General features: G+C 49.7%; 1 protein-coding gene across 2 annotated transcripts in view; it reads left to right on the forward strand.

Moving 5' to 3' along the window:
* Window positions 1–907: 907 nt before the first annotated feature.
* Window positions 908–25,570, forward strand: part of LOC101937837 (hepatocyte nuclear factor 6-like) — a 37,698-nt gene continuing 13,035 nt past the window's right edge. Inside the window, exon 1 of one of the 2 annotated variants that reach the window (XR_010593997.1) lies at window positions 908–1,203. Coding sequence is in view for 1 of the 2 variants with exons in the window: in XM_005293804.4 (XP_005293861.3) it covers window positions 10,600–11,533 (934 nt within the window). In the remaining variant the exon portion in view is untranslated. Of the gene's footprint in view, window positions 1,204–10,181; window positions 11,534–25,570 lie in introns of those variants that run through there. The other variant, XM_005293804.4, reaches the window with a different exon arrangement.

Below are 25,570 nucleotides of genomic sequence, written 5' to 3' on the forward strand. Positions count from 1 at the left end.
TTTATTTTTCATCCAGAGCTTTAGCCAATTATTATACCCCATGAAAGAGTGCCATTCATCCTCCCAACGTATTTTTTTCCATCCAGTTTTTCTTGGGGAAACAAACGTAAAGAAAGTCGCACAAGGATTTATTCTTATTGATCATTTGTATGGTGGTAGCACTGTACTAGGGCCTATTGAAATGTGACACAGATAGTCCCCTGCTTCAGAGATCTCACAATCTAGAATTTATTTAACTTTCCTTGTGTATCTGACTAACTGTCCATAACCCCTTAAAGTGCCAGATCCTAACAGGGTGGCTCCTTCTTAGCAGGAACTAGTAATAAATAACCCAGAGTTGATGCTCTCCCATTGTAGTTCATCTAACCATCACTGCATGGGTTTGCTTGTCTCCTTGTTTGCTTGTGTGTTTTATTTTTTTATCTCAGCCAATTATGAAATATTATTTTATTAGAAAAATCAACATTTTCCAAGTGATCTTTTCCCTCTGGGGACAAGGCGAGTAAACTCTGCCTAGCAAACTCATAACAAAAAATCAAATAGGATTAATCAGAAACTTAATGCGATGTGGGTTTCACACGCCATTTGTAAGGATGCACGCACCTACATCTGGAAGTGTGTTAGGATGAGCTAGCAAAGACTAAATCCGGATTTTTCCACATGCTCTGTGGCTTTCAAGAAGGTGCTATGAAACTGACTAGATCCTTCAAACTCAGCTCTGAGAAAATCCCTCCCCCGCAAAATACTATCAAAGAAAAATCTTTCTAGTTCCAGCTCGCCCGCTGGAAAGGCTCATATCTGGTTTAGGAATAATTAAATTGGATTGTCAAATTATCCTCTAATGATTATTTGTTTTCATTAGCTGATAGGAGCTGTGTGTGCTGGGGGGAGGGAGAGCTTTGGGAAGTGAAAGTATGATCATTTCTGCTTTTCTGATTGAATCTATTGATTGGAATCTCTGTTCATTAACATCTTGATTAGCCAGGAACTGGGCGGGGGTGGGGGAGAGATCCACAGAAGAGAAGGAAAGCGTTGGTAGCAAAAGGTGGATTCATTTTATTTGACTGGTAAGGAAAAGCTGCAGGAGGAGGGCCGAGACAGAATATCCCAGGAGCAGGAATTCCTGGGTCCCTTCAAAAAGCAGGAGACAGGCGACCCAGCGTGTCCATAGGAGAAGAATCACAGGGAGGCGAAGGAGCGGAGGTGAGATCGTGGGAATTTCTGACGAGTATGTAGCAAGGAGACCGCTGCAGATGTCTGGCTTCCTATGAACCACTGGGGGAGAAAGGGGGCGGGTCCCAGACGGAAGTAGCAGGACCCGAGCCACAAATTCAGCGTTTGATGGAGATTCTCGCCCCTTCCCCCGTTTATTCGAGCAAAGCCAAGTGGGAGGCGGTGGAAACTTTGGGAGACCGCTCGGACTTGTGGGTTCGTCTTTGGGGAAGATGCGGGGCTGCCAGGCAGGGACAGGTCTGAATTCCACCAGGGCTGGTAGGCAGTAGCCGTGAGGGGACTTGAAAATGAATGGCTCCGGTCTCTAATTGGGGGGCGGGGCGGAGGGGATTAATCAGAGAGCTGGGGAGCAGGTAAAAGGTGTGGATGGAGAGCGGAGTGTTTCTACTGCTTGCACATCACACGCAGCGAGCGTCTGGCTCTCCCCCCCTTTCCCTCCTCTGCAAAGTACATACTCCAGCAATTAGCCTGTGTTTTTATTCCTGCTGCTCTCCAGAAACCCGGTTTTGCTACTTTGATAGGACAAAGGCAAGGAATAGAGGAAGGTCGATCCCACTCCACCTTGCTTCGCCCTTACCTTCATGGGAAAAGGGTTTGTTCAAAAAAATCCCTTCAGAGGTGGGGGTAAAAGAAATCCCACAATCGGTGCAACTCCTGAGCTCTTTATTCTGCAAGGAGTTGGACATCTGATTCTTGTAGAAAACACCCCCTTTTAAAAACTACACACACACAATCACACACACAACCGGGAGTCAGAGCACACCGGTCAATATGCACCGGTGGCTGAATTGAATGGTGACGTGTATTTTCCTTGCAGGAAGCTGTACTGTAAAATCTCAGGGGTCCCCACCCCCTCCTTGTGTTTCTTTTAGCGTGACCCTCTATGCAATTAACACCCCTCTCCCACGAAACAGAATGGTCGTGTTAATATCACGCAGTGCATCTTGGGGTTAAAATTCCAACCTCTTCTGTCTCCGCCAGTTTTGCATTGAACACTGGTGACGGAAGCTCTTCGAGTTTATTGTTATGATCACGACAGAATCTGTCCTGATCTGAGCACAGACTTTTACATTCACCTGTAAAAAAAAGATCGAGCAGCGTTTTGATGGACCAAACTGTAATTTTGGGGCTGGGGGAGGGTGGAATGTGGAATATACATCTAAAGAGATCTTAATTTAGCCGAATATCTGGTTTCCTGCTACAGCATCCGTGCACCCGAACCTGGGGAACTGTCTTGCATACACAACGTTAGAGAAATTAACCACAGAATGATCAATAAGAGAAACAAATCAAATGTGTAGCTCATTCAGGGACAATGTTTGATGCCTTGCGCCGAATAAAATCTCCGCGATTCCTACAATATTTGCATTTTATTTTATTTTTCTGATTCCACTGGTAGATTCGCGCGATCACAAACCCCGGGCTTTTAGCAAACATTTTAGTGATTGGTGGGAGAGGAGAAACCACCTTACTTTAAAATACATTTCTTACCTAGGCATAAAAGATGAAAGGGGGTAGGCGGGGAGCCAAGGATCTAAACTGATCCATTAAAGTTTCCTAGTTTTGTTTCTTTTTAAGTGGCTTGGAGAAAACAATAAATTGGCTCCCACTATTAAAGATGGAAATGACCGAGCGTTTTTTAAAAAGTGTATGCGGTGCAATATTGTGTTGCCGATCAATAGATAGGATGGAAATCAATGTGGAGAGGCGGGAGGGGGGGGAAAAAAGCCAAAGGGCTCTCACTAACCGGTTAGAAATGAAAACGAATAAAAGCAGCCCATTCCCTGACTCAGATCTACTCTCTGCAGTTCCCTAAAATGATCGGTACACAAGCCCCTGATATAGGGGTTCGCTGTAATGAACAGAACACCGAACCCTACTGCGAGGTTTTGGCAAGGTCTCCTATAACCTTTAGCTTCCCCTGCCTTCAACTCACAGCTGAAGCATAAGCCCCTTTTAGCTCCCCCCCCCCGCCACAAGCAAAAGGCATCTCCTCTGTTTAGCAGCCAAATAAATAGTCTTTCTGAAGGATCTAGTGAAGACAACACCACAAAATCCCTATTGATCCCTTTAATGCAGCCCTGATATTTCAAAGAGGAGAAAGTTTGCACCAAGTTGATTTAAAAACCATTAACTCTCTTCCCTGCAGTTTTAAAGCAAAGGGGGGGGGGCTCCCAACAAATTACTGAATAAAAAGTTTGGACCATACTAAAGATCTTTGGTTAAACCAAGAAGCAAACTTCCCAATGAACGCAGACGTTTTGCCATCTCTCGGCCCTTGTTAATTTCACTCTCATTAAGGGATACTTGATTACAATATTCTATTGATCAGATTTAAACAGCACTGAAGACCCATGGGCTGCACTGTAATAGCGTCCAAATTAAAGCTTAACCCAATAGAAGTAGTATTTATTAAGAAACATCAAATACTGTAAATGCAAAATGATTCATAGCTGGGGCAGAGACTTCACCTCCTTGCTGTCAGGAACTTGATCCATAGCATGGCAAATATAGGAATGTAATTCAATTTCCTTCCCTGCTATTTCCTTTATCTGTAAGGTAAACTACATTGGGGAATAGTCCAGGGAATAGTTTAAATAATGTTGATTACATTAAATCAAGTTAAATTCTCCTTTTTTTACTTACAGCCACTTTTATAGCCCTCTAAAGGTTAACAGCTTATCATATTTGTAAAAAAATTTCCCTGACTTCCAGATAATGCACTCTGCTTTTTATTAGGGACTTTAAATGGAGAGGAAAGGAGCTGTACTAATTTTCTCTCTTTATTTCTCTTTTATTTATTTATTTGTGGATGTGTCGTGTTATAGTTACATTAGGTCTGAATGACCAGGAGTCACTTTTCCCCTCTTTGTACTGAGAGATCTTTTCTGGGCTTATTTAAAAGCCTGTTTACGTCAAGTTAATATTTTTCTCCTCTCAAATAGTATCATGTATCATTTTTATTTTTTAAGATTTAAAATATTTAATGTGTATCTGTCTTCATTATATATAGAATATTCTGTATAGCTTGATTCTATAAAGCGCTGAATAATCAATATGTGTGTAATTATATGTATTATATATAATTTTTCAGATCTCTATTGAATCAGACCCACAGAATATATGTGTAATTACAACCACTTTACATTTTTCAACTGATAATACCAGTAGCCACTGATAATCAGGTGGTGTTTCAGATTGTTCTTGTCTGTTACTTTAATTCTACATTTCATCCCCTGTAGCTGCTGTGATGTCTCCCTGCCAAATGGACTGGACGGATTCTGATCTCGTTCACACAGATGTAACTCCACTGACTTTCCTGAAACGGGCTCCCAGTGTGGTGTGAATGGGATCAGAAACCAGCCCCCATGGCCTGCCGTAAATATTGAGTCATGTTAACATTTGTTTACCAGGTGAGAGTGAATTTCTGAGTCTTTCACCGGGTAGCTATTTAATGTTTATTTGTATTTTGAGGGGCTGTCTCGCAATATCCTGCAGAACTTTTATTTTTTTTATTGATAAACTTTTTATTTTTAAATTTCTCCTTGTAAACCCGTAGCCCTCCTATCAATTAATTACCAACTTGCCAAGTGGTTTCATTGTGTCAGGTTGGATCTGTTTACTGACCGGGGCAGAGTTAAGGGAAAAGTATTTTTAAAGGCTTCGACATATTTCCCAAAGAGTTGGCATTTGTTGGAAGATTACTTAAAATGAGTAAATACAAACAACTCGGCGAGCTTGGAAAAGTGAATATTATTTGAGAGACAGTGAAATGATTTCCCCCCCCCCCTCTTGAAATTGACATAAGACATAATTCCAATGTCCTGTGTGGGCGTGAAATTTGATGTGTAGGTGCATGGGCATCCATATAGGTGCGTTTGTGTGTGTGTGTGTGTGTAGAGACGATGTGTGTGTGTGTGTAGATAGATATAGATATCACATAGGCACAATCCAATTATCAGAGGATGTTTTATCTTCTTAGATCACTGCCAGTTGGAAAATTTGAAGTGTTCCTGGTTAAACATCCATTCAGCTGACCTGGATGTACGTAGTAGACCTCTGAATAAACGCCTCTCTCATATGCACCGAGCATTTTAAATAATAAACGCACGTACACGAAACAAATCTCGGATCCTCATAGTTATAACAAGGACATGCCGAGTTCTGACACCTTTCTTCCTTTGCAGCTAAAACATGACACTCCTGATGATTTTGAGCATTTAAAAAATATTGTTGGGGATTATTTGCCTCCGAAACGGTGCCCTTTAATTCCTTTAAAAATCTATTCTTGTGTCTAGGATGATTTTTTTTTCATATTATTTTAGCTTTGAGCATAGTTATTTTTTAAAACAATTTGAAATAAATTCCCTAAATACATTAGGGCTGTTGACACCATCCGTCCTCTGTGGAGGCTAGATCTGACGAACAACAGAAGAAAGTTGGCTGGCATTTCATTAACAATGTTAAAGTTATTATTTCTGAAAAGCCCTAAAGAGGAGAAATATTAAATTTCTGTAATGCAATTTTCATTTTTAAGGGGGCTAAATTGCATTAAACACAACTTCATTTCCTCGAAGTGAATGATAACTGAGATAGCCCTGTATTTTCTGCTTAGACATTGGTGTGTGTGTGGGGGGGAGCCAACCAAATTGTAAAACAAAGTATTTTGTGTCTTTTAATGGGCTAGGGAAAGTATTTCAATATATTCAGTGGAAGGGCCAATGTTCCTGCCAGACAGCAAATTGATCAATAAAAAGCAATTAATCAACTAAATGGTGTTTTAAACTCTGTTCAGGAGAGCTAAAAACCAAACTGATGAGGCTAGTGCCTTTAAGTATTTGTGAAGGCGCCATATACAGTTTCACAGGAGGTGTTGGGAAACTCGGGAGTATGAGATTATTTCATAATTAGGTTCAACTGGAATATAGATATGGCAACATTTATCTCCACGCTAAAGACAATTGATTGGTATCTTTGAAGTCATTTGGGAGGCACCATAAATTTCCAGTCTCAGTATGTCAGTATATTTTAAGTGTCAGTCATTTAACGTTTGATTTACCCTTTTTTTAAAAAATAAAGAATATAGTGATAGACTTTTAAATAGCGATGTGTGTTGGACTATGGGGGGGGGGTGTTTCATTCTTGTTATACACTAAGAAATGCCATGTCAAATGATTACAATAAATGTGATCTGGAAGTCTAATAGGTCTCTTTTTGCACAGTTCTGACCAGGAATAAAGTTAGTAACCTCGTGTTGGCATTCACAACAAAACCTCGCTTTGGGGCCATTTTATCAGTCTGTCGAGAGAGGGGGGAATTCCGGTGGCTAAGAGGTGCCCCTGCTAAATGTGGATTTCTGAGAGATGACTTGCAGGTTTTTCCGGCATTTCTTTGCTTTTTGGAGTCGGGGATTAAACATGACCCTGATACAAATTGTTACAAGCTGAAATCTAAACTGCTTCTCCCTCTGAATAAATAAGAGTGCACCTTCTTCTAAAACCAGGGAGACCAGATATTTCTAAGTATAAACTCTCTCTCTCTCTTGCCTGCGTCCCCAAATCATTTTAAAAACTCCCCCAAACCTGCAGTTATTTCATTTTCAGTCGGCGAGGTGCACGGTTTGTGTGTGTGTGTGCCTGGAGTGCACGCGCTTCTTAACTCCGCTTTATTTCAATGTAGACACAACACAAATAGATTTTGCGTTCCTGTCTGGAAGCTTTGGTTTAGCGAAATGTTTTTTTTTTAAAGAGAAAGCCCCTGTATTTGCTGTTTCCATCCGAGCCCTTTTGGATCTAGGTGGTGATGCTATAAATATCTCTCCCCCCCCCCCCCCCACGCCCCGACACCAGTTCATCCGCACCAAGCCCCTTCAGCACCTAGGGTTTGGACAGCTCCTCCGAGAGCCCTTTAACCTTTACGGGGCAGACCTGTAAAGGCAGTATCCGTCACTTTAACCAGAGGGCAGCCTACAAAAACTTTCTCAGCTCAACACGGGGGAGGGGGGGGTGGGAGAAATACCACCACCCGGGCTCACACCCCAGCCGAGGAGCCGTCTCTGTCTAAACGCGAACTGATCTCTCCGGAAAATCTGGCAGTAGCTTCGCATCGATTGGCCTCCACGGGGCCTGGTTTGTTTTGCAGCTAGACACACAAAGTGCAACTGGGGGGGAATCCCCCAGACTCCCAACCCATCGCAATAAAACCATTAACCATAGAGGAGAGAGGATATGGGGCATTTCCTCTCTGGGTCAGCTGGTGGGGTTTTTTTGGAGGGGGGGTCGTTGGAGCATTTTTGTGACGCGTTCTGCACTAGGCTGGAATGTGTAGTGTGTGGGTAGCGTGTGTGTTGCCCTGGGAGCTGGGAAAGTCAGGGGGGGGCCTGAGTTCAGGTTACCAGCTAGAAGGAACCCAGGCGATCAACTGAGCCTGACTAGGGCTGTGAGCCCCTCCTCTTGACCTCAATCAGAAGGGTTAGGAAAGTAGCAGCCCTTAAACCTCTCCCCCTCCCTGCAGATTATCCACTTCCCCAGAGCGCACCTGGTGAGATTTGGGGGGGGACGACACATATTTGTGGAGTGTGTCCACCCCACCCCGCCCACCAAATCCTAAATTCCTCCTCACTCTTCATTAAACAGCCAGTCTCCCCAATCTCTCTCTCTCTCTCGTTAATCTATCTCTTTTTACACTGGCTTGTTAGATTGCTGCGCCCTGCACTGATTACTTTAATGGTGTCTCTTTGAGGAAAAGAGGGTAAATAGTCAGAAATGTTCCACGGAACTTGGAGTTCTCCAGCTGGAGAGAAGGACACCGCAGCTACTGATCATAATGGAAATCCCCAACCCTCCTTTGCAACGGGGCTTTTAAGATCCTTTGAGAAAATTGACAACCACGGACCGATTTCTCTGGGTCCCTGTGTTTGTAGCCCGGATTCCCCTCTGCTCGCCTCTGATTATTATTATTTTTTATTTTATTTTATTATTAAGATGCCTATTTGAACACACTTACTTAAATCTGTTTCAATTTCCCTACGTGTGAGATCCATTCATAAAAAGGGCTAAAATGTCCCGTCCCCCCCAATTAATCTATTTACCGGGGGACTATTGGAGAGTTTTCCCTTTGTCCAAGGGCCGCCGGTATTTATTTTTGTAACTGTTTCAGTTGAAATCATTGTGAATATAAAGGGAGGGGGTTTGGTTGCAACATCTGCATTTTCCAGAACAGAGCTACAGAGGGTTAAGAATATTTAGAAGCTATTAATATTGCGCACAAGGCTTATTTAAAAAAATGTCACGTTATTGGCTCCTTTGGGATCATTATTGGTCGGACAGGAATGATTTTAAAACGGATAAGTCCAGTTTAAACCACCTTTCAGCTCTGCTGCGAATTCAGTGTCCCCTTATCAAGTGTGAAAGGTTATGACATTCTCATAGCTTGGATAGTTATACTTTTTTTTCATCTAACATATAAAAAAGGCAGCGAGGTGAATGTGTGTGATTTATATATTTAGATTTGTATATATTCTATATAGATTTTTGTGAGTTCTGTATAAGAGAGAAATCACACAAATATAGGAACATGCATTTGCAATTTCTGTATTATTTAGATTTTTTTTATGATCGCCTACATAAGCTAGGTAAATCACCAAAACATAATGTGTACAGTTGTGTGGCTTTCTACAGATGTATAACCCAGGCTTCCTCACAGATTCTGTAGGTGGGTTTGTATAGATTAATCTATATTTATACACAGACTCTATATAGATTATTTGTGATCTCGTACATAAGAGAGGCATTACAAAAATACAGGTATTATACAGAGGAGAGACAGAGATGTCCTGAAATCCACTAGGGACTGCACTATTTGTTCGACGTGGAAGGCGCTCAGACACCACCGTGATGGGCAGCGGTGTATAACTAGAGAGATATGTATCAGAGGGGTAGCCGTGTTAGTCTGAATCTGTAAAAAGCAACAGAGGGTCCTGTGGCACCTTTGAGACTAACAGAAGTACTGGGAGCATAAGCTTTCGTGGGTCAGAACCTCACTTCTTCAGATGCATCTGAAGAAGTGAGGTTCTGACCCACGAAAGCTTATGCTCCCTATACTTCTGTTAGTCTCAAAGGTGCCACAGGACCCTCTGTTGCTTTTTAGAGAGATATGGTGTATTTATTTAGGTGGATACATATAAGATAAATATAATATTTTTTTTGGGGGGGGGAGTATTAAATATACATTTTAACCCTGAGCCACAAAGTATGCAACAAACTGCAAAGTCAATACAATCTAGATTCCCCCTCCCCTCCCCGCCGCCGCCACACGCCCCTTTTCGCTCTGTCGTCCGAATTCGGAGCCGGGCCCGATCGGGTTAAGTCAGGTTGGTAGCTGATTGCACATCTGTCAGATTTTAGGCTTGGTGACGTGTGAGAAGCAGGAAAGCGGAGTGTTTCCTAGTGAAATCGATGAGAGTAGCTGTGGGCTGGAGTAGGGCAGTATTCTCTGGAGAGAGAGAGAGAGAGAGATCTGTGTGTGTGTGTGAGTGTGTAGCAGACACAAAGAGGATGGGACTGTTTTGAGCTGCACCTATTAAAAACAGAGAGAGAGAGAGAGAGAGAGAGAGAGAGAGAGATCTAATCCTCCCCCCCCACCAAAACACAGACAGTAGCTAATTGCTGGAGCCTGCTGTCGCTTTGCAAGCACTTTGCTGGAGATCTGGACTATCCTAAAAGGGCTGACTGATCAGGGAAGAGAAGACCTCTCCTCTCCAAATTCTCAGACACAGGAGCCCCTCTGCTGAAAGCTCCAGGAAGGGGGGGGGGGATCTGAACCCCTGCTGCTGATTTTCATTTCATTATTATTATTATTATTGGTTGTTTTTATTTATATTTTTACATCCCTCTCCTCCCCCACCCGCAACAAATGCCTAGAAAAAACAGCAGCGGCACTAGGTAAGCCAGGTTCTTCATGAACTTTCTCACTTGGATTGGGGTTTAAAGGGAGGGGGTGGGGGGAATCCTCCAGCCTCCCTCCTCTCCCTTCCCCCAAACCCATCCAGCATTGGGTTAGAATGTGTCTAGTTTCTGATCAGTTTGAAGGGGGCTTGTTGGTGGGCTGGGGAGGAATGATGCGCCCTTGTCTTCCTGGGGCTGCAACCGAGACTGGTGGATGTTAGATTTCTCCCACGGGAGACAAGATCCGGTCGTGGAATACATAGGGGACTTCCCGCTTTGCCCCTGCTCCCATCCCCACTGATAAAGGCAGAGAGGTTTCCTCAGACCCCCTTGAAATCTGGCAAGCCCTTCCCTACACTCAAGAAACGAAAGATTAATGAGTTGCACAGTGGATAAAGAGAGGATGCGCTAGCCCGCAGCCATGAATGTCCAGCTGGGTTTGGAGAACACCGGGGACATGTCCAGCCAAGAGCAGGAGCTCATGCACGGCCAAGGCAGAGCCTTACATTCTGCTCTCTCCAGACCTTCTCTGGTGGCCTCGGTGCTGGACGGCAGTGAGTATCACCGAGCCGAGCACCACCTGGCTACCGCTTTGCACCCGGGGCTTGGCTTTGGTGGGGATTCGCCCACTGGGGCTGCCAACAGCTACACCACCTTGACCCCCCTGCAGCCGCTGCATGAGAAATTCCACCACCAGCACCATCACCACCAGTGCTTGCCGGTGGGCAACGTGATTGGGAGCTTCACCCTGATGAGGGAAGAAAGGGGCCTGGGTTCCGGCGGTAACTTTTACAGCCCTTACCACAAGGATCTTGGCATGGGGCAGAGTCTGTCGTCCCTGCCCAGCCCTAACCTGACCCCCATGCATAGCTATGGCCACTCTGCCGGACACTTGGGCAACGAGAAGATGGTGGCGGCCAATAACTTCGAAGCCCACCCTGCCATGTTTGGCAGGATCGACCAGCACTTTTCCAGGGAGCTTTCCCCCTCCCAGAACTCCACCATGGGATCCCCCAACAGCATGGGCCAGCACCCCTATGGCCATGCCAGGCCGGACATGAATTCCAGACCCAACCAGCCCATCTCCACCCAAACCACCGTCCTCTCCAGCCAGCTGGAGGAGATCAACACCAAAGAAGTGGCCCAGCGGATCATCGCTGAGCTCAAGAGATACAGCATCCCGCAGGCCATCTTTGCCGAGAGGGTGTTGTGCCGGTCTCAAGGCACCTTGTCAGACCTCCTCAGGAACCCTAAACCCTGGAGCAAACTCAAGTCCGGGAGGGAGACTTTCAAAAGGATGTGGCGCTGGCTGCAGGAGCCTGAGTTTCAGAGAATGGCAGCTTTAAGGTTAGAAGGTAAGATATTTTTTATGAGCATGATCCGGAACTGAGCCTGGAACAATACAGGGATATATGGCGCTGCCTCTTGATTTCAGAGAGCGAGCAAAGGTCACCTGCTCTGTGACTCTGCTAATCTCTTTGCAAACTGGAAGGCCCGAATGAAGCCGCAAGGCATGAATAATTACACCCCGAGCCTTTATTGCTTGGTAATACAAATCATAGCTATTGATTAGAACTTGCGATGTACACACCCACATTATGGGGGGTGGGGGTGAGTGGGTTGCAAAGGAATCTCCGGATGCCTTCTCTCTCCTGCATTCCCCTGTATTGTTTCGGGGTGGTTTCAACATACGCACAAGAGGCTCCATCTTTTTTTCCCCGCCTGCCTTCTGTCCTTTATGCTGGTAAAGCCATTTCGTCACCTCACCCCATAGCCTATGGCTGCCTCGTGCTGCCATGGTGTAATTGAACATCTCAGCCTCACGGTCAAGATGGAGACCTCGTTCTCAGTGGTTGTGGGCCATATCCCGTGGCGTGGAAGCCTGAGTCAAAGCTGTTGGGAGTCTCCACTGCTTTCAGTGAGCTTTGGATGGGGTCCAAATAACCCTGACGAGAGCGATGTTTCTGTGCTGATGTTGTTATTGTAGGGTTAGTGTGAGGAAGCTGAAGGGGAGAAACTCCACAGATGGAGGATTGACAGTGCTGCCCCCTTGCAACAGATGGGAGCGGACGGCCTTTTTCATTGGCCAACCCCCCCCAGGCTTTCCTAAAGCGCGGGCCGGCATTTCAGCTGGTCTAAACCAGTGTGACTCCCATGGGCTTCAGTGGCGCAATCCTGATTTACGCCAGGCAATTAGGCAAGCCAGGCTGGATCAATCCCAAGGTCCATCTAACCTAGTACCCGACTGGGGCCAGCACCAGCTTCTTCAGAGGGAGGTGTAAGAAACCCTGCAGTGATGTGACAACCTGGCATAGGGGCTTCTCCCCCCAGTAGTCAAGAGCAGGACTTAAGTCCTGAAGCAGGAGACTCTTAAGCACGCAATTATTGTTAAGCGTGTGCTTAAGTCCCATTAAAATCAATGAAACTAATACCCTTTTGTAGGGAGGGACTTTGCTGAATCGAGGCTGGTTGAGGATTTGACCCTTATCCAAAGGGAGGCTCCTAAATCCCTATTTAGGATCCTAAATAATTGGCCTGATTCCCCCCCGACACCAGCCCTTACCACTGGGAGCTGGTGAGTGTTTAGCGCTTCCGAAAACGAGGCTGCTTATTTAGTGGCCTCCGTATGGCGCTAGGAGCCTAACTTTCATCCTTCGTTTTGAAGAATCGTGGTGGCCGGTGACGCTTCATATCATCGCTGTGGTTCAAGGCATTTGCATGGCCGCTCGGAATGATTCTGCTTCTTTTGTTTTTCCTTTCTCCTTCATGCTTGCGAGGCTCCCCCATCATCTTCCGAAGGGCTGGTGCGTTTGAAAAGCGAAGGTGGGGGCGGAGGTGGGCGGGGGCATTGGCCGTGTTTCAGGCTCTTGGCCTGGTCCCGATCTCTCTGAGTTTCCTCCCGGTGAGCCAGTTAGCGGTGATGTTGTGCGTATGTCTATTAAGTGCCATGTGACAACGGTCCTGGCCCCATCATATGACACAGCAGGGCCCTGCGATCACAGCGTCTCTTTGCTCGTTCGCCGCTAATGATGCTGTCGGGAGGCTGATGGGGCGATTGGGAAAGGGGAAACAAAATGGGGGTGTTTGTGGCTGGTGGGAATGATATTTAGACCCCCGAGGACTCCCCCGAGTTTTATTGACATCTCTTAGCAGGAGAAGGAGCCGGCCTGGCAACAGGAAACAGCAGTGAGCTCAGGGACTGGGCTATAGCGTCAAATCCCCCGGTGGCTGCCGTGAGCTTTAGATCCGGCGTTTAGTGATTTTCAAAGGCACCTCTCTCTCCAATTGCCCACTGTGTTTTCCGTCCTCCGGCTCCTCTCCTTTTACCTTGATCGCGGCGCGAGACGTTGACCGCGTTTATTCCTGCCAGGGCTCATGGGAAAGCAGAGGGCTTCTCTGGGGTGTGGTTCCACTCCCTGGTATCCCCCACAAGCACGTTTATTCCTTGGGCTGGGGACAGCTCGGGGGGGCGGGGGGCAGGGCCGGCTCCAGGCACCAGCTTAACAAGCAGGTGCTTGGGGCGGCACCTGCCGCAATTCGGGGGCGGCAGGTCCCTCACTCCCTCTAGGAGCGAAGGACCTGCCGCTGAACTGCAGCCGCTGATCACGGCTTTTTTTTTTTGCTTGGGGTGGCAGAAATGCTGGAGCCGACCCTGGGGGGGGGGGGCGGGGGCTGCACTAGCTGCATTAGGCCTTTCCTCACCTCTGATTTCTAGCATCGACTAAGAAAGCCATTGGCGGGGGGTTCTTGTCACAATGCCCAGACCCCGAGGTTAGCACCGTGAAGACCGAGGGCCAGATCCTGTGATGCCCAAAGCGTGGCACAGGGGTGGTTGTGTTGTCCGGCTCCAACTCCTGAACCATGCAAGCCGGTGTCCCCGGAACTGTCGGAGCAGCCTCATGGCTGCTTAACATTGGACAGCAGTGGCTGTCTTCGATTGGGTCCCCTCTGCTGTGGAAGGGTGGGCAGCTGGGAATGGAGCTGTCCAAGCGGGGTGGGGGGCAGAGAAGGGTATAGAAGGCCCCTCTGCACACCAGCCCCCAGGTTATCCCAGCGGTGATGAATGTCTCTCAGTACCGTTGGTTGTGACTGCGTTCCTGTGGCCTTGTGTTGTGTGATCTGGCCTGCGGACGGCGACCCTGGTCTGCATGCAGGCAGCCACCGTCGCTAGGATAGAGTTGGTGGGCACCAGGGAGTTAGCTGCAGCCCTGTGTTAGCAACGCTGGTTTGGCTGAGCTAAGAGAAGTGTTTGGCTTCCCGCCCCGTCGGTTGGAGGGGTTGGCTTGGGGCCGTAAACCTCTAGTTTGCAATTCCTATGCTCCCTGGACTTGCAAGTTTGAACCCCAGTAGAGTCGGCTCATCTCCATCCTTCTGGGAGAGAGACACTGAGCTCCACGTGGCCTGTCACCCTTTGGATGAGCCCCGGAGAAACCCAGGTCTGTTCTGCATGGATGAGAAAACCCACCCAGAGAAGGGGAGTTGCCCTCACAGATTTTAAGGCCAGAAGGCTTCCGTTAGATCATCCAGTCTGACCTCCCGGAGCACAGCTGAGCTCTAGCGTTTCTTCCAGGCAAGCAGCCAGTCGTGATCTGAAGCTATCAAGAGATGGAGAATGCACCACTTGCCTGGGCCGTCCGGTCCAATGGTTAGTCACCCGCACTGTTAATAATGGGAGCCTTTTTTGAGCTTGGATTTGTCTGGCTTCAGCTTCAGGTCATTTGGTTCTCACGCTGCATTTTCCCACTAGACAGTGGTTCTCAACCTGGGGTGCACGTACCTCTGGGGGTAGCAGAGATCTCCCAGGGAGTACTCAACTCATTTGCCTAGTTTTACAACAGGCTACATAAAAAAGCACCAGCCAAGTCAGTACCAACTAAAATTGACAGGAGTTTCAGACCCCGAGCAGGAATGTCTACACTACAATTTTTAGCCCCGTAGCGCAAGCCGAATCAGTTGCCCTGGGCTCTGAGAATCACTGTTGCGGGGTTTGGTTTGCAGTGTAGACTTACCCTGGGTCTCTCCCCATAAGGCATTTTCTCCAGGCCTCAAATAATTTTTGTGTCTCTTCTCTGCCCCTTCTCGAAGTGTCCTTTATAAGCGGTGGTTGCCAGAACTGGCTGCAGTATTCCAATAGCAGGGGAATCCCATCCCTACTCACCACTTCCCCGTGTTTACGTCCAAGCACGACATTAGCCCTTTTTGCCACAGCATCACACTGGGAGCTCATGTCTGTCTCCTATGATCCTTAAATCCTTTTTCAGTTGCTGCCTTCAGCCCCCCGTTCCCTAGCTATGGCCTCATGTCTGCGAGTGCAGTTGATCCCTCCACCACTGTTCAACATCCTGCAGGCTAGATGGTTGTTTCCACCCCAGAGGTGGCTGCATGCCGGTGATTTGTTAGGTTATTATTTTTGGTTATGCCCTAGCGCCTCGGAGCCGTAGTCATGGGCCAGGCCCCCACGGTGCCCGGTGCTGTACAAAGAGCGGGACCGGCCCCCAATCCAATCTTGTTGCTTCCACTGAGTAAGAGCCACCCATGAGATCAGCTCTTGTGCTCTGGGCTCTGAGCTGGCCCAGAGCATGTGGGAGACAGAAAGGACCTGGGCGCCTTCCTCTGCTGTTGACTTTGAAGTGGTGCCCGGCATGGGGCCTGGCAGGATTGCACCCTCATGCATCCCTCTGTCTGCTGCCCACCAACAGCTGTGCTCACGTGCCACCAGAGGACTCGCGCCCATCAATCCCGCGTGGAGCACTCGTGCCGTTACTGGTGGGAAGCGAGCTGCAGGGAGGCATTCAGGGGGATCAGGATTGGGATATGGAGGCAATCCCTATTTCAGGAGGAGGCTAGACTCCAAATCTCCGGTTGGGGGAGGCTGCAGTTCGATGGGGCAGGGGAGGGAACTGAGCATCAAGTATTTTGGCCAGGCGGGAAAGACTTTTTGCCAAGAGAAGCCAGGCTCACCGGGGTTCATGGCGAAATCTTGACTTGTGAAAGGGGGCCCTCCGTGCCGAGGTATCGGGTTTTGCACAGGGATTGTCGTGCAACGTAAATCGGGAGCTTTGCACAGATCCGATTGCACCGATTACACAGTGACACATTCCCCTTGTCAGCAGGCGCTGCTCCCTGTAACACAGTGGGGCAGGACTCCTGGGTTCTGTCCCTCTCCCTGGCATGTGGGGCCCCCTGGGGTGGGTCCTTTCACCTCTCTGGGCTTCTGCTTTCCCCTCCTCTCCAGATGATCACTCACACGGAGGGGTTGTGAAGGCTGATCAACGTCCGTAAAGCGTTTTAAGGCCCCAGGATGAAAATGGAGCACAGGTTTTGTGCCACGCCCCTGAGACAGGGTGAACTTCACCTTGGCAGAATAGAAATGTTTTTATGAAATTTTAAAACCAAACAAAAACTTAATGGGAAAACAGGTTGGTTCCCCCCCACACACACACTTTTTAATATAAACTTTCCAGTGCGGTGTCAGTACAGCAGCGTGGAGCCAGGGCCTGAGAGCCAGAAAATGAAACTGGCTCGTAAAACTACTTTTGCTATCCAAAGCTGAGTGAAGTGGAAATGCAGAGCGTCTGTGATGAAAGTCAATTAGGGGCGTGGGGGGGTGTATTTATCTTATCGTAGGGTTTTCTAGTGTTGCCCGTCACCGTGACATCAGAGCACCTGCCACATAAAATCAATAGCAGGCATATATTTATACAGAAAAAGAGAGAGAGATTATTTACATCAGTGGTTCTCAAACTTTTTTTTTTTTTCGCGGACCACTTGAAAATTGCTGAGGGTCTCGGCGGACCATTTAATGATCTTTCCAAATGTCGTTTGTACCGTTAGCTAACTGTTGTAAAGCGCTTTGGATAAAAGCGCTATTTTAAAAAATGAATAATAATGGAATGTTTTTTGTTCTACAATTAAAAGCACACAACTCCTATTTTAATATCAGTAGTCTTACCTTTCTAATGCAATGGAGGTGCCCTCTCTCCCCTGCCGCGGCAGCCCCCGAGCTGGGGCTGGGAAGGAGGGGGGTTTCTCCCCCACCACAGCAGCCACAGAGCTGAGGCTGGGAAGGAGGGGGGTTTCTCCCCTACCACAAGCAGCCACAGAGCTGAGGCTGGGAAGGAGGGGGGTCTCTCCCCCACCACAGCAGCCACAGAGCTGGGGCTGGGAAGTAGGGGGGTTTCTCCCCTACCACAAGCAGCCACAGAGCTGAGGCTGGGAAGGAGGGGGGTTTCTCCCCCACCACAGCAGCCACAGAGCTGGGGCTGGGAAGGAGGGGGGTTTCTCCCCCACCACAGTAGCCCCCGAGCTGGGGCTGGGAAGGAGGGGGGTCTCTCCCCCACCACAGCAGCCACAGAGCTGGGGCTGGGAAGGAGGGGGGTTTCTCCCCCACCACAGTAGCCCCCGAGCTGGGGCTGGGAAGGAGGGGGGTCTCTCCCCCACCACAGCAGCCACAGAGCTGGGGCTGGGAAGGAGGAGGGTTTCTCCCCTACCACAAGCAGCCACAGAGCTGAGGCTGGGAAGGAGGGGGATCTCTCCCCTACCACAAGCAGGGCCATATCTCCCTGGCAGCCACAGCCTTGGAGCTGGGGAAAGTCGCCTCTTTCTCTGGCCACCGCAGCCCTGCACGTCCGAAATTTCCCCCACTCCCTCTTCTCACCCCACTGCCCCCTCCCACCTACCCCCTGTTCCCTCCAAGGCCACCACCTCACTTTACATGTGCGTTCTCCAGGGTCCAGGCACCTAATCAGTGGAGCCACGTCTGCGCGGCTCCACTAATTAGGTGGGTGGCCCTTCATTCTCGTGTGCGGCCGCCCAGGTGCGCACCTTAGAGGGAACTATCCGTGGATCACAGTTTGAGAACCTCTGGTTTAAATACATCTAGCTGCCGAAAGATGCAGATTGGCGCCTAGTGGGAATTTCAAAAGTCCCACCTGCATGTTCAGGTGCCTTTACGAATCTGTCCCCGTGACTTTTTAAAATATGATGAATGATTTTAGGCACAAGCACCCGGCCCCGTGGGCTCCTGAGGTCTGACTGGGGCCATCACAATACAAATAGTCAATAACAGGTGCCCTGGTTTTCAGATGCCCGTCTTGAGACCTGGTTTCCGGAAGGTGGGAACTCAGGCCTCTGTAAGATGTCTCGGGTTGGGCTTCCAAAATCGCTAGTCCCTTTTGCAAAATTCTCGGCCTTACACGCGTCACTTTTAGTCCAATCAGCTGTTACCATACTATGGGATGGCAGGGAAAGTTGGTTGTTTGTTTTTTAAAAAAATTGATTTCACTTGAAATGCGTCTCTCTTTAGTATAGCTAGATTATTCCTATTGATTTAAAAGTGAGCCCCTTTACAGCTACGTGGCAGATACACAGGGTCCAATCCTGCTCTCGCTGAAGTCAGTGAGCGTTGTGCTATTGACTACGATGGTGACTAGCTGTCGCAAGATCCAGCCGCTCGGACTCCTGAGAGTAGCGTTGCTGAGTCTACTGCGATTACTTTCAGGGACAAAGGTTGTAGGAATCGACCTGTTGTGCTGCCAACGCTTTGCAATTTTATTGCGATGCTGTTGGGTTTCCTTAAAGCCCCAGCTCCTGGAGTCAGGTGATGTAAGAATCTTGCATTTTTGTTATTATTTTGTTGTTATTATTTCTAAACTTTGGAGTTGTTAAGAGAAGTTTGCAAATGTGACTCTTAAAGGCAGTGGCGTAGCCAGGGTTGCTGCCGAGGAGGAGCGGCGGAGAAAAAAGGCGCATGTCCTTCAGTGGCATTTCAGCGGCCCTGTGCATGCACCGAAATGCCACCGAAAGATGGAGCGGCACACCGCCGAAATCACGGACGAGGGGAAAAGGCGCCACTTGGGGAATTTTGGGATTGGGGGAGCAGGTGCTCCCCCTGCTCCCCCCTAGCTACACTACTGCTTAAAAGCTCCAAGAGGAGATGGCAAATAAAAACAACCCAGGATTTATTCTAGTTAAAATGCCACGCCTTTTGATCCAATCACGTGATTTTTTTGGGGAGAGGGTGTTAACTCATGTTGTTTGATTGCTTGGGGTGGGCGATACTGACTCCCTATAAATTTAATAGCTTTTCTGAAACAGTGGGAAAATTACAACTGGACATCAGCTGAGATCTTATTAATTTAAGGGCCCAATTCTGCACCATTAAAGTCTATGTGGGTTTTGCCATTGACTCTAACGAGTGCAGGATCAAACCTTTCTAGGCTAAATTTAAAAACGAACTTGCGGGACTTTCTCTGTTTCAGCCTAAAGCAGCCCCTTTCCAAAACTAAGGGTGATCTGAAATAGGGCTCCTAGAAGGACAGCGGTTGTTAGGAAAAATATGGTAATACTTAGAGGCCGCTTCTCTGCCTGAAAAATACATAATAAAAAGTCGGCCCACACTAGATCTTAATGTGCGGTTTGACCTTTTATCTCCAGCTTCCTTAGATAAATGTGCTTTGGATTTACAAACAACATGCAGTTGCGACGAGGCTGTCAAAGGGGCAAGTACCCTGCGTAGCCTGAGCCTCCAGAAACTCAGACTGGTTTGGGACCGGACTGTCTTTTTGTTCCTATCTGTGTGCAGCGCCTAGCACATGGGGGCTGAGGTCCAGCCGGCCAGGGTGCTGAACGGGGGGTTCAGGAGGTCAGGGATCCTGCCACTGATCCTGGGCGAGTTGCTGCCCCCTCTGTGCCTCAGTTTCCCCTCCCACCCTTTGGCTTGTCTCTTTAGCTTGTAAGCGCTTTGGGGTAGGGACGCTCTCTCTCACTGTAGCAAATGGGTCCCAGTCTTGATTGGGGACCGTAGACACTACCGTAATACATCTCTGGCTATGTCTGTCCTTTGAGCTGGAGCGTACTAACAATGGAGAGTAGCCTGGCTGGACACGGCCCCAGTGTGATCCTGCCTGAGATAGGAGGCAATACTCAGGGCCCCTAGCCCCTCTGCTCTGTTTTTATCATGCAGGCTCGATGGCAGCCAGCATCGGTATCAAGCTGGGAATCACGCCACCAGCTTGAAGTGTGTCCAGACCCTATGTCCTAGGTTAGCTCGCTGAGTCAACTCTCCACCCTGGGGGCCACACCTGGGTATGGAAATTGTACGGTGGGCCGTGAATGCTCATGAAATTGGGGGTTGGGCTTGGGGGTGAGGCCAGAAATGAGGCGTTCAGGGTGCGGGAGGGGGCTCTGGGCTGGGGCAGGAGGTTAGGGTGCAGGTGTGGGGGTGAGGGCTCTGGGGTGCAGGAGGAGGCTGGGACCAAGGGGTTTGGAGGGCGGGATGGTTGCCAGCCAATGGGAGCTGTGGGAGCTGCGCGGCGCCGGGCAAGCCCCTGACCCCACTCCTCGGCTGGAGTGCTGGAACGGGGCAAGCCCTGGACCCCACTCCCTGGCAGGAGCTCAAAGGCCTGATTAAAACATCTGAAGGGCCGGATGCAGCCGCTGGGCTGTAGTTTGCCATCCCTGGTTATGGGGATGAATGTGGGGGCAGCTGGGAAGTGTTCATGGCCCAGGCTATCCAGGAGCCAGGGGGATGATCCGTGGGTCCCATCTGGCCTCTGACTCTATAAACAATACAGACCAAGGCTATAGCCATATAAGTAAGAGTTGGATTTCGATTTGCTTATGGCCTTAGCCGTCTGAAAACAAATACCGCCCAGACTTCAAATGGAGCCACGTGCTGGCAACTCATAATCAGTAAAAACTTTTAATGCACCAAAGTGTAATAGTGGGTAGCACGTCTCATCCGTGGCACTCCCAGGAAGGTGAGTATCGTTAGTCCTGTTTTACAGGTGGGGAAACTGAGGCACAGAGTAAGGCTATGGGCAAGACAGCAGGTTAGGGATGGAACCCAGGAGTCCTAGTTACCTCCCACAGCAGTTCTGTACCGTTTTTCACCTTAACTGTGCTTTACAGACCTTAATATATCCTCTTGGCCACTTCCAGAGCTGGGGGCAAACTCTGGGATTGGCCCAGGAGCCTTTCAATCAACCGGCATTTCCTCCTCTAGGTCTGAGTCTCTCTGACCCGGCCATCTTCACGGGCACAAAGCGCGATTGTCCTGACTTGGTGGCGTTCGCCCCCGCCTGGCGCTAGGGAGTTCACAAGGCGCAGGGCTCGGACGGCTGGGCCCTAGTTCTGGAGAACGTGCTTGGGGCCAGGAGAGCACCAATCCCCCTGATACGACGTATCGAGGGGAAAACACCAGGCTAGCTCTGTAACAAATACGCTGGTGAGGCATCAGTCCCACAAGCCGGTCTGTGCAGGAACCCCCGCCCCAGAACCCCATTCACGTTAACCGGGCTCGGTGCGTGTGCAGGGATCCACACGCAAAGCGTAGCTTCCCGGGCCGAAGACCCCGCACGGTTAAAAACCCGAGGCTGCTACTTAACAAACTGTACTTTGTGCTGCAGGGGGTAGTCGAATCCTGATACTCACAGAAGATTAGGGTTGGAAGAAACCTCAGGAGGTATCTAGTCCAATCCCCTGCTCAAAGCAGGACCAATCCCCAACTAAATCATCCCAGCCAGGGCTTTGTCAAACCGGGCCTTAAAAACCTCTAAGGAAGGAGATTCCACCACCTCCCTAGGCAACCCATTCCAGTGCTTCACCACCCTCCTAGTGAAATAGTGTTTCCTAATATCCAACCTAAACCTCCCCCACTGCAACTTGAGACCATAGCTCTGTAGTGGGCCATTATTACTCGTATTGGACTAGAGCCTTAGAGACCCCATTGGGCGCGGACACAGAGTGAGAGGCAGTCTCTGCCCCAGAGAACTTAGACAAGACAGATGAAAGGTGGGGGGGGGAGGGAAACTGAGGCACAAAGTGTAAATGCCCCACTCCCCAAGTCACTCAAACCGGCCCATGGCAGGGCAAGGAATAGACCCAGTCTAGTGTCTTATCCCTTAACTCTGGTGAGTAACAATGTTTTGGTACAAGGGGTAAGTGTAATGAAGTTGTAGTGGTATGAATGCTAAGCTGTTATAGCTTTGCTGGGAAATGGGGAGAGGTGGCTGCTTTGTGGGGGCGTTGCATTAGGGGGTGCACAGCTCATGAAGGGCATAGACACCCCCCCACACCCACTCCTCCGGCTTCCACACCAGAGCCTCCGGGCCTGTGCGTTTCAGTGCAGAAATCCAGGTCCCGGGGGAGTCAGGCTGGCCATTCCAACCAGCCCCGCTTCCCCCCACCTCCGCCGCAGTGAGGCGCAGCGCGTCCCCGTTGCAGAATCCGCTCCAGTACGTGAGCCACAGACAAAACACGGGGCCTTGCTGCTGAAGAGGAATCGAAGAGCGAGGCTGGGGGTCGGCAGCGGGGAGGGCGAGCAGCAGCAGCTGCTGCAACGGAGGCTAAACAGAACCGGCTGGAAAACAACCGAGTTGCCCCTGCTCCCGTTAGAGCCAAGCCCCTGATTTGAAGGGGAGCAGCCTGGCGGATGGAGACAGGGGTCCCGATTCTTGTGCTAATAATGCTGGTGTGGATCCACTGAGGATCTGAGCCAAAGCCCACTGGAAACCATGGAGATTTGCTCGTGTAAAACCAGGGAGAGACCAGAACTGGGCCCAGTCCGTCAGCCCCGCTCTTTGGAGCGATCTCTGGATCGGCTGCCACCTGGAAACCAGAACCCGATGCAGCTCAGGCCAAAATTCCCCTGCCCCACACATCTCTCCTCCCCATGCGTCTCACCCCTGCCCTGGTGGAACCCCCTTCAGGGATCCAGGTGTGGGCTCCACAGCCTGGTCGTCAGTGACCCAAAGCTGTTGCCCTCTGATGGCTGCTTTGTGTGCAGCGAGTTGTTGGTTCTCAGCCCCGTTATCAGAGACAAAAACATCCAGCACCATGATGATGCCCTGCAGGGGGCAAAGTACGGCTGAATTGAAATAAAAAATTGGGGGTGGGAATCTTTGTTTCAAGGCAACTCAAAATGTCCAATGAAAGTTGAGTTTTCTGATTCAATGGAAAAAATAGTTTTCGGTTAGGAACTAATAGGATTTTGGGGGGGGAAGGTTTTGGTTTGGCCCCCGCACCAAAAATCCAGTGGTCGCTCAGCGTTATTTTGAAGCGCAGGAATATTCCCTGCTGTAGCTCTTTGGGGCTGGAGGAGCATCTGAATTCTGCCCGACGGTCGGCCAGAAGGAATCATTTGGCACTAGGATCTGTGCTTTTCTGGGCCGCCATCAAACCCACCCAGAGAGCAAAGAGTCTAACAGCTGTCATCCTTTGCCTTACAAGCTCCTGTGATCACAGGGTCTCCTAGCACTTTCCTAGCATCAGTTAATGAAGTCATTTGCAGGAGGGGAGGGTCAGCACCCCCATTTTACAGATGGGGAAACTGAGGCACAGAGAGGGGAGGGGATTTGCTTGAAGGGACACAGGAAGTCCGCGGCAGAGATGGGAAACCCACACAGGAGACTGGGAATCTTGAGTTTTGTTCCCACGTGCGCCAGTTGCTTCTTTTCTGTGAACTCCACTTTCCCCATCCACAGAACGGGGCAAAAGATACTGACCCTCCTGTGGGTGGGTGGGGCACTTTGAGAGTCGTACCGGAAAGGAGCTGCTATTTGTGGTATGATAAACACATCCCTTTCCTGGAGCTGGGACTAGACCCCACGTGTCCCATCTCCCAGTCCCCTCCTGGTCTAACCACTATCCGCACTCCCTAGTCTAGTGTTCAAAATTGAAATGAAGCATTCATGTTCCTACGAGACAGAGCAATTGACTCCTCTCCTGGGCTTTAATTAGTTGATGCGCTGTAACCTAGACCCAACGGCTGGGGTAGAAGCTCAGGGGCTGGGGGCGACACTTGGGGGAATGAAGTCAGACCGCTGGGAATTGGCTGGGCTTCACTGTACCAGTGCAAAAATGCTCCATGCTGCGGCAGCTGCTGCTGCTTTGTCATCTTAGGGATCTGCGCAAATTCCCGCTGGGTGAGCCACGAGCCCGACGTCAGGGAGCCGAGTAATTAGCGAGAGGGGAGCTGCTCTAGGTTTGATGGGCAGGTCGAGTCAGGATGTTGGCTGGGTGCAGACAGAGACGAGAGAGGGAGGAAGGCTGATGCTGGGGCTTAGGCCACAAGCCTGTGACTTAGGAGATGTCCCAGGTAGGCTCCGTTCCTTCTGCCACAAACTTCCTGACCCCGGGCAAGTCACTGAGAGAACCTCTGCGCTGCAGTGAAAAACCCGCGGCTGGCCCGGGCCAGCTGACTTGGGCTCGGGTGCAGGGGGTATTTAATTGTTGTGCAGATGTTCAGGCTCAGACCCAGAGCGGTGGGAGGGTCCCAGAGCCCGGGCTGCAGCCCTGGGCCGGATCTCTACCCTAAGCGTGCGTCTACACTGCAAAAAAAAAAACCCATCCCCTAAAAACCATGGCAACAAGTCTCAGCACCTGGGTCTACAGACTTGCTGTGTGGCCGTTCCTGCTCGAGTTCTGAAACCAGGCTTGGGGGGGAGGGTACCCTGGGGGATGTCTCCCCTGCCTTGTGAACCTGCATCTGTGGGACCCGGGCTTGTGGACTCGCTGCGTCGTAAACCTGGGTTTGCGGTGGCTGGACCCGCGTCTCGCAGCGTACACACTGCCCTGCGCAAACCTTCCGGCTCGGGTCTGCGGCTTGAGCTGCGTCCGCACTGCTAAATGACAGGGCTTGGATCGGAGTCTCCGAGGGACTCGGGCTCAGACACCCTTCCAAGATGGGCCATAGGATCCGACCGGGTCCCCGGGGCTTGCTGACACATCAGACTGATTTGCGTGGCGATGGATAGGGTCTGAGCCCAGCTTTACAATGCAGTGTAGACGCACCTAGATCTAGCTCCTGAAAGGTATTTACATGCCTAACTCTCATTGGTTTCAATGGGGAGTTACCTGCCTCCAGACCTCTGCGGAGCAGGGCGTTAGTCTCTCTGTGCCTAGTTCCCCATCCGTACAATGCGGAGGATAGTCCTGCCCCACCTCCCAGGGATGGGGAGGATAAAGATGGCGAGGTGCTGTGATGGGAGCCCGATGGAGAGAGAGAGAACCCCACGGAGAGCTCCTGGACTTAGGGTGACCAGATGTCCCGATTTTATAGGGACAGTCCCGATTTTTGGGTCTTTTTCTTATCTAGGCTCCTATTACCCCCACCCCCTGTCCCGATTTTTCACACTTGCTGTCTGGTCACCCTACCTGGACTTATCAGCTCCCCTTGACTCCTGTATCCAGCTGATTTGTTATTGTAGGGTCTCCTGAGGAGGCCTGCTCACATGGGGTTGTTGATGGAAGGTCAGTGAGCTCTGGGAACGCTGGCTTTGCCCATGTCAGCTCTGGAGGCAGCTAACTCTCCTATCCCTGGAGCGGGGGTGGGGGGGGCGCTATGTTTCAGTGGGGGAGGGGTTTACAGACTCCATGTCCGCTGAGGATGC

The sequence above is a fragment of the Chrysemys picta genome, chromosome 20 (genome assembly GCF_011386835.1).
Source record: "Chrysemys picta bellii isolate R12L10 chromosome 20, ASM1138683v2, whole genome shotgun sequence".
NCBI classification, from domain to species: Eukaryota; Metazoa; Chordata; order Testudines; family Emydidae; genus Chrysemys; species Chrysemys picta.